This window comes from Grammomys surdaster, unplaced genomic scaffold, assembly GCF_004785775.1.
Source record: "Grammomys surdaster isolate TR1022 unplaced genomic scaffold, NIH_TR_1.0 126051, whole genome shotgun sequence".
Classification (NCBI taxonomy): domain Eukaryota; kingdom Metazoa; phylum Chordata; class Mammalia; order Rodentia; family Muridae; genus Grammomys; species Grammomys surdaster.
In genome coordinates, this window is record NW_021620862.1 from 6,082,275 (window position 1) to 6,091,380 (window position 9,106).

The window sequence follows — 9,106 nt, forward strand, 5'->3', positions numbered from 1 at the left end:
GAGAGAGAGAGAGAGAGAGAGAGAGAGAGAGAGAGAGAGAGAGAGAGGGAGAGAAGCCATGCCAGCTGGCAGTGGGTCCCCTCTACTGTCATACTCAACACCCCATCACATCACCCAGGAGGCCACTGAGTGACCACAGAGTCACGTTGGAGGGCCTGATGTACACAGAGGTCAGAAGGACTTGTCATGCATGGAGCTTTTAGAGACACTCAAGAGAAGGTCTATGGAAATTGTGTAGACGTTGTGGTGATTAGGAGAGAAAGGCATGGGAAGGTGTCTGAAACCACTTGAGAAGTTCAGAGCCTGGGTTGGTGGTCTGAGTTCAGATAGAATCTCTGCTGGGAGAGAACCAGAGCTAAGCAGTTCAGTCCCTTGGTGAAATTCCTCTAGGTTGTAGGTAGCTTCTTTCCCTCCCTTGTCACCTGTCCTAGTGGGCAAAGAGGCCTGGAACCTTCTCCTGGTACACTGGCTTCTGGCAATAAAGTGCTTGGAGGGGACCTGCCCCAGGCCTGGAAAGCTGCTTCCCCTGGGAGTGGACCAGGCTGCTGAGGAAATGCTATGCTTCTCAAGACATTCATGAGGGCCTGAGTCTGTCTCCTCCTGCCCTGTCATCTGTCTCTACTCCTACAAGCAAGGAGGATGCAGTTCTTGCAGCCTCTTCCCTTGCCTGGCCCCAGCCATGGAGAGAGCCTTTTCTGATGCTGCCTAACGTTGTTGCTTAAAATACAAGGGAAATCCTGTGCTGTTGCCAGCAGAATCTCAGGGTCTCTGAGACAAATGCACAACACTCCGTCCAAAGAAACATTCCACAAGCATGGATCTGGTCTTGATATGGTAGGGGCCCTTGACCATGGGACCCTTGCTCGTTAGGTGTTTCCTAATGGAGGCTGTGTGGGAAAGGCAAACCCAATGAAGTCTACTGGTCTCCTCAGCTTAGATGTGGAAAGACTCTGGAGCCCCCAGAATGTGGGGCTCACTTTCTGCTCACACTCATCTGCTCGTGCCCACTCCCCACTCACGGTCACTTCCTGCATGCACACATCTCTCCTGCTTCCAGCCTCCATGCAACCAGCTGCCTCTAGGTGTGTCAAATTTATTTTCTCCAGAGTCTGTCCTCAGCTGCCCCTTCTGGGCAGCCTCCAGACCCTTTCTTTCCTAGAAGATGATTTTGGAGTGTGTGTGTGTGTGTGTGTGTGTGTGTGTGTGTGTACACGCGCTTTAGGGGTTTCTCACTATATTATCTGAGGTAGACTCAAACTTTTGAGCTTGTGTGACCCTCCTGGGTAGATGGGAGTTAAGGTTGTGTGCCACCCCACCTGGTACTCATCAGTCATCTATGAATGCCCCTCTGTGGAGTGTTTCTTCATTAATACTCATTTACCAAGACATCTACAAATAAAATGTGTGGTGACACCTTGCTGCTGGGTGACAGTGACCCCTCTAGTCTGAGATCACTTGTTTTGATACAAAAGGCCATTTTCCAGCGTCCTAGTATCCATGAGTCCCAAGAACCTGATGGACCAGCTGTCTTCCCTTGGTAAACAGATAGGAGTTCAAGGCTTGGGGAGGGTATGTGAAGAGAAGCAATGGGTTTAATTGTTCCTTGCTGGGAAGGGTCTGTTTAAGGAGCCCTGGATTGGGAGCCTCCTTCTCCTGTCTCTGAGCAGCCCCTAAGAAATCCCATGCTCCTTGTTCAACCTGTTTGTAAACTGTGGCAAAGCTATCTGTGACTGTGCCTGCTAAATAGCCAGCGCGGTGTTCGGAGCCTACAGTCACCTGAGCTGTCTCTGTATGGCCTCTCAAGTCCAGTGGCTGTGGGCATTGAATCAGCTTGTTTAAACTGGTTTATGTCTGTCACTCAGAGCACTCTGTTTGCTGCTTTCCAGAGCAAGTCATGGAGGAAGATAAAGAACATGGTGCAGTGGTCCCCCTTTGTCATGTCCTTCAAGAAGAAGTATCCCTGGATCCAGCTGGCAGGACATGCAGGTAGTAGACTCTGCCCTCCTAGAGAGGTGCCAGGTGAATGTGGGCAGATGCTCCAGGAGCGGGCAGCTCTAGAACAGACCCTGGCGAAGGTGTGATCCTTACACTGCCTTGTAAGCAAGTGTCTGTGGACAGCTGATCTTTCCAAAGTCCTCGACACACTGGCCCCAAGAATACACCCACCCCACCCCCACCCCACCCCACCCCTCATTCTCCCACTCTTTGTTTCCCAATCTCACTTCTAGTCTCACTTAATAAAACTTTTAGATCAATTCTTTATAACTTGTTTACCCTTTCTAATCCTGGACGAAGAGACTAAGCTAAACCACTTCAGTGTGCAGCCACTGCGCATGCCTGCATCACACTGTTCCGGGAGTTATAATATCAGTGATGGAGTCTCTACCAGGAAGGAACATGAACTGGAGGGAGATGTGACCAAGTCACCCCATAGCCACCAAGGTGCTGACAGAGTCAGCTAACCCCCATATGAAGCCCTTTATCATGCACTGTCCTCTGGGGACATCTCCACAGCCACCCCTGCACTTTGGCCCTTGTGACTTCACTGACCTGTAGGTTCCTTACAGGGTAATACAGACTTAGACCAAGACATAGATGGACACAGTTTGTTAATACTTCCCACTCTGTCCCCTGTTCAGGCACTGAATTTTTTCTCCTAAGACTCAGGGACACCTTCGCTAAGAAGTAGGGCTCAGGTGGGGCAGGGTACTTGTTGTAATCTTAGGAGTAGGTAGAACTATATACAGTCCCATTGATAATTTCAGGGGTGAGGAGCTTAGAGTCAGAAGAGAGAGAACAGTCAGGGTTGCAGTCAGTGAATGGGTGGCCAGGACTCAAAGCATTAAGGGGCATGTCTACAAATGGCCACACCTTCAACCCTCAGCTTAGCTGTCACTGTAGCATCTCTTGTCTGGGGTAGGGGTTGGGAGGAGGAAGTGGAGTCAGATGTAGCTTCTAAGGGACTGTTACAAAGGGTCCCAGATACCCCTGGCTTCGCTGAGGCTAGAGGTCCTTCTCCTACTTACTCTGCAGGGAGCTTCAAGGCAGCTGCAAATGGCCGAATCCTTAAGAAGCACTGTGAGTCTGAACAGCGCTGCCTGGACCGGTTAATGACAGATGTGCTGAGACCCTTCGTGCCAGCCTACCATGGGGATGTGGTGAAGGATGGGGAACGCTACAACCAGATGGACGACTTGCTGGCTGACTTTGATTCGCCTTGCGTGATGGATTGCAAGATGGGCGTCAGGTGAGCCAGGCTTCTTGCAGGTATGGCCCGCCCCATTCCTGCATGGCTGTGCAGAGGACATTTGGAAGCTGGCCCACTCTGCTAAGAGCCTCTTCATCCAGGCAGCCCTGGCTGGATGCTGAGGCTGTTGGGGAGCAGGCAGAAGGAGATGCACACTAGTCGGGTGGGAGAGTAGCCAGCAGGGAGGAAGGAAGACAATGACCTCCTGTTACAGGAGGAATAGAGAGGCACCACAGAGCTGACTTGTAGAACATGCTGATTTCAAAACAAGAAAAAGAAAAGAACCAGACCTGACACTAGGGTGCAGCTAAGAATTCAGGCTGGGAGCTCCAGAGACCCCTGTGGCAGGTGGCAGATGGGCCTGTGGTGATTCCAGACCTTGCCAGGAGTTCCCGAGCCCATGCTAAGCTCCACAGTCTGGAGGGCCAGAGAGCCTCATGCAGAAGTGGACACCATCCCTATCTTCAGGCCATCAGCCTTTGAGGTTTCCAGCATGGCATGTCCGGCCCAGAGAGCGTGATTTTGGCTTCAGACATGCACACTGGACGGTGGACTGAGCTTAAAGCTGATGCTTAAATCTGACTGGAATAGTCTACTGAGCTATATCTTCAGTACATGGGTGGGTGCACATGAGTGTGTGTTTTTATACATACATGTGCATGTGGATGCCAGAGGTCAGCTCTGGTCCTGTTCCTCTGGAACCATCCAACTTGGTTTTTTAAGACATCATTCGTGGCTGGAGAGATGGCTCAGTGGTTAAGAGCACTGACTGCTCTTCCCGAGAACCCAGGTTCAATTCCCAGCACCCACATGGTGGCTCACAACTGTCTGTAGCTTCATTTCCAGAGGATATGATACCCTCACACAGACATACATGCAGGCAAAACACCAATGCACATAAAATAGAAATAAATAAATTTTAAAAAAGACATCTCTCATAGTCTCCTCTTCTCTGATTAGGCTGGCTGGGTGGCCATCCAGCACCAGGTCTCCACCCGCCTAGTGCTCAAACGATAGGCACACCACCTTATTTTACTTTAGTGTGGTCCTTGTGTTTGTGTGCCAAGCTACCTCCCCAGTCCCTCACATGTAGTGTTTTTACATGAAGATGACAAGAAGGAGGGAGGGAGGTCTCAGTGTGCTGGGATCACACCAATCAGTTTCCTTCTTTCCTTCTCATTCCTCTTAGGAGTTCTGTCTTCAAATCAGCCCCTGGCAACTGGCCAAAACCAGTCCCCTTGCCCTTCTCCCGAGGGTAGGGATGGATGGGGTCATGGAGAAATACAGGGCCTGCTATTGGCTCCTCCCCATCACTGCCACCCCCTCCTAGCTCCAAAGCCCTGGATGTCTTGACTCCCAGGGAGAAAGCAGAATGTCCCTGTAACTCCCACACAGCCTTGGATCTCTGGCTATCTTATTTTTTGTCTCTAGAAAACTCTTTCCACAATGCACTAGAATATGCCACTCAAGCAGAGACCCCGCCCTTCCTCACGACATAGGAAGACTGGGACCCAGTCTACCCGCAGGAGAAGGTGTGCACGAGCCCAGACAAGTGCAACTGCATAAAGTCAGCACTGCCTTGCTTAGTTCCTCGTGTGGCCGTGTGTCCCTGGGAAGCTGCAGGGACAGGGTACCCACTCCCCTCTCTTTAAGCTTAATAGCTTTCCTCTCTTAGTACCTCAGAGCTCCCCTATCCAACAGGGCTTAGGCAACCCCATTCTGGGTGGAGTTAGGGAAGAGGAGATCTCCCCCAAAGCAACACTCACCCCAGCCCTTATTTCCCCACACACAGACCCTAAGGCCTCCTGAACTCTGAGCTCTGTACTAGGTGCTTCAGCCATATTGTCCCTGCCTGTCCCATGGCAAGCCACACTGTGCAGGTAGCCTGTGTTACCATTTGAGTAGGAGTCTCCAGGGACACCTTCCTGGGTAGCAACATAGTACAATATGGCCAGGTCTGTGAACTGCACACCAGGACCTCAACCATGACCTGCCCTCCATGGAGACACCTAACGATCCATTCTTCATTGTGCTCCCTGGAGTCCTCTTTGGGGCATAACTTGTGACTTTCTCCCAAACACAGTAGCACAGAAACATAGCCCTCTGTGCCCACACCAAGATAGGCAGTTCATGGCTGTCCCTAGAGCATGACCTGTCCTTGCTGTGGAAAGAGGCTGGGTGTGTCCCTGTGTGGTCCTTGTCAAACACCAAGTCTCAGGGTGTGAGGCAGAGTCTTACAAAAATGGTGAGAAGGCCCATTAGCAGAGCCAGCCTTAGCCATGTTGTATAAGGGTCCTGAGGGAAGTCATAGGGACCTGGAAGCATCTTAAATTGGTGTTTCTAGGACCTGGAGCCTGCTTCCAGGTAAGTGGCACTAACACTGCACCCTTGGGCCTATAACTTCCCACTCGCTGTGAGTACACTCTGTCATCCAGACCTAGAGGTGGTTCCAGACCCTGGACCCTGAAGAAGTTGCTCTGGCCCTGACCTGACACCTGTTGGTCCCTCATGGACTCACCATCTCTCTTTCTTTATCTTGGGCCAGCCTCTTCTCCAAAGTCCAGCCATGGGAGCAGGCCTCTGCCACCCCAAGTTAATTCTTCGGAAGCTGATGCATGGGTCTCTCTTCCCTATAAGGGGAGCTCAGGCCTCCCTCTGCAGTGACAGGGTCTGATAGACCTGTTACCCAGCTAGTATCTATTGGGAACATCTCTTCCAAGCCCCATTTTGTGCCTGAGGAACGCGTGACTCTGCCTAGCTGGAGCTGTGGGGACCCCTTTTGAAGAAAGGTCCATGTGAACAGGGCTGTGACATTGGTGTCTGCTTGCTGTTTAAGGAGCTACTGAGAACTATTTGTCACTGCCTGCTTTGCAGGCCTGTTTTGCACACTCACGTGTGTTAGGCATAAGTTCCTCCCCCATGGCACAGGGGTTCATCTGCATGCACAGCAGTGTGCTGTGTGCATGAGTGTGCATGAGTGTGCATGAGTGCATGGGATGTATGTGCATGCAAGCACCCAACCAGAAGCTAATGCACTCTCCCCTTACAGCCTTCCTAAACTACCAGGACACGTTTGTACACCCGTATCCCAAGCCATCGGGAGTTTCCTTCTGTGTAATACCAATGGGTGCAGGTTTCTGCATCGTCTCCTCTGTAAGATACAGATTTGTGTTCTGTCTGTTCTGAGACCCAGAATGGAAGTCTGGGGAAGATTGTGGTGGAGAGTTGTACTGGAACAGTGCCTTGGGGAGAATGGGAGAAAAGTGGACAGGAGAGAAGGGAGTGTGCCTCTGAGGGCAGCTCACACCCACGCAGGTCACAGGGGGCCCACTTCCCCATCTGCATCAAACTGTTGGCTGCTGCCTCCTGAGGCCCTGGCCAGCATGCACTTGGGTGGAAGGGCTCTAGCAAGGGAGAAAGGTTGGACTGAGTCATACTTCCAACTGGAAGAGGTGGTGGGAGTTTGTGGTGGTCATGGGGTAGTGCTAGGACCAGAATTGGTCTTCAGGGTTCTGGGCCAATGATTCCACCCCCGGGTGCTCTGAGCGTGGCCTGTCTCAGGCTGTCACCTCTCCTAGGGGCTTAGTGTCCTCACCTGGTCAGCCTGCAGACTCTGTGCAAGGAGAAGCACAGGAGACAATGGAGTATGTTTTAGTCTTCCTGGGATCAGAGACTTGGTGACCTAGTACGGAGACGGATAGGCATGCCAGTTTTATCTCTGAAACACAACTGAGCTACAGAGCCCTGGGTCATCCTGTCCAGCAGAGGTCATCACAGATGCCACTTTATTCTCTGTCCTTGGTACTTCCAAGAACCTAACGGCAAAAGCCAGAGATGCAGCCCCACCTCACACTGCATGAGGACAGGGAGGCAGACTGGAAGGACAGAATGCACTTTCCGGCCTACCAGGGTATGACGGAGTCCCAAGGGGGAACCCCGCCCTCTATCTCTCTTCCACAAACTGACCACTGTCCCCCCCCATCTTTCTTCTCTTGCTGACCCTAGAAAAGCTTCCCTGTGGGCAGTTCTGAGCTTCTCAGACCTTCACAGTCATCCGGCATCAAGGTGCTCTGGGCCCAAATGGTGCATGGCTTTCCCAATGAATTCACCTCATCTTAGAGGTTGTCATATTAACCATTGTCCTGGGACAAAACACGGCCAGCTCAAGGCCTTCATCTATCAGATGTGACTCCAGGGAGTTGTGGCCCAGCCTCAGGACTCATGTCCTTCACCTCCCATGCAGGACATACCTGGAGGAAGAACTCACCAAGGCCCGGAAGAAGCCTAGCTTGCGGAAGGACATGTACCAGAAAATGGTCGAGGTGGACCCTGAGGCCCCCACTGAAGAGGAGAAAGCCCAGCGAGCTGTGACCAAGCCACGTTACATGCAGTGGCGGGAAACCATCAGTTCCACAGCTACTCTAGGCTTCAGGATTGAGGGCATCAAGGTGAGACGTGTAAAGCATGGCCTGGGGCTGCTGAGGACTCGTGGTTCTCAGTGATGAAGGCCTTGTGACACTGGAGTCTGTAAGCCTTGTCTATGCAGGCCTAAGTTTGGGCAGCCAGCCTCAGGGTGTTGGCCCATTCTGCAGCCTGAGGTTCAGGTAGACTAGCTGTAGAAGGCCATCAGACCTTGAGAGTGGGGTGGCTTATTTGTACAGCTATACAGAGGCCCCACATAAGAGCCAGCTTATATACGTGCCACAGGAAAAATGTTGATTCTGTGCTAGAGAGGTGTAGGTAAGGGGAAACCTGTAGCTGCCCAGAATCACCTTGGAAGCTTCATCCTTCATCCTTTCCTCTTGAATATCCTGAGAAGGACCTCAAAAGACTGTCTTGTCCCTGTGTTCCAGTCCAGGTCCCTAGCTACTAGATTTGTATAACCCAGCTTGGGGAAGGGAAAGGAGCTACACAGTCCCCATTGTCTGGAGTAGCCATTCCTTCAGGGAAGGTGGCAGTCCCCTCAGGGGCCCTGACTCTTCCTATCTTGACCCAGGCTTGGTCTGCCTGGCCCCCTCTCCAGCATGGAGTTGGAGTTGGGTAGCTAAAATAAGGGGGGCTCCAGTAGTCATGTCTTACACAGTGTAGATGTGATCACCAATGTCTCACTGGCTTCTAGAGCCAGGTACTGAGAAAGGCACTTGTCCTCCTTTGTCTTTAGAAATCAGCCTTCCCTCTTGGCAATATTCAGTTCTCAGACTGGGTGCAAATTATATACACGCATCCTCTCCATCCGTTGTCTGTCTGAACTGCCTGCCCTGGCACCCCTCACCCAGGCACGACATGTTCCCAGTCTCTGGTCTCTCTGCACCATACAGCCAACAACATCCACTGGCCTAGAGAGGCTGAGTGGATGCACCATCGCCTGCCCTCCTTTGCCTCAGCTAACAGAAAGGTCCTATGAGGAAGGCTCCCTTGAGGTGCCATTCCCTCAGACCTGTGGCTTTCCTGCAGGCAGCCTTCCTAACATTACAGCTGTCACCTGTCTCCTAGTGGAGGTGGACTGGTGCAAGTGTGAGGGTTCCTGCTGGACCCACTCTCTCTCCTGCTCTGTCTAAAAAGAACACAGTTCTGTGTATTTGCCCAGGCCAGCCTGAACAGAGGGAGTGCCGGACTCAGCCTGGAGAGGGTGGTTTGTGGAGTAGAGATACAGTGATGTGGGCTTACACCTTGGCTTTGGGGGAAATCATCATAGCAGCCCCTTGATCTGCAGTGCATTACAAGGCCCAGATCAATAGGAATGTAGAGCACCAATAGGAACATGTGCACCTATATACATAGATGTATATATGCATGTACACACTCACAATACCACACATACACACCACACATATCACACACACGTATATACACCAAACA

The 9,106-nt window shown here is 51.7% G+C and overlaps 1 protein-coding gene across 2 annotated transcripts in view; it reads left to right on the top strand.

Moving 5' to 3' along the window:
- Itpkb (inositol-trisphosphate 3-kinase B) overlaps window positions 1–9,106 on the top strand; it is a 100,185-nt gene that overhangs the window by 81,367 nt on the left and 9,712 nt on the right. For both annotated transcript variants that reach the window (XR_003709713.1, XM_028755216.1), the window contains 3 exons: window positions 1,887–1,986; window positions 3,034–3,247; window positions 7,491–7,695. Coding sequence is in view for 1 of the 2 variants with exons in the window: in XM_028755216.1 (XP_028611049.1) it covers window positions 1,887–1,986; window positions 3,034–3,247; window positions 7,491–7,695 (519 nt within the window). In the remaining variant the exon portion in view is untranslated. The remainder of the gene's footprint in view (window positions 1–1,886; window positions 1,987–3,033; window positions 3,248–7,490; window positions 7,696–9,106) is intronic.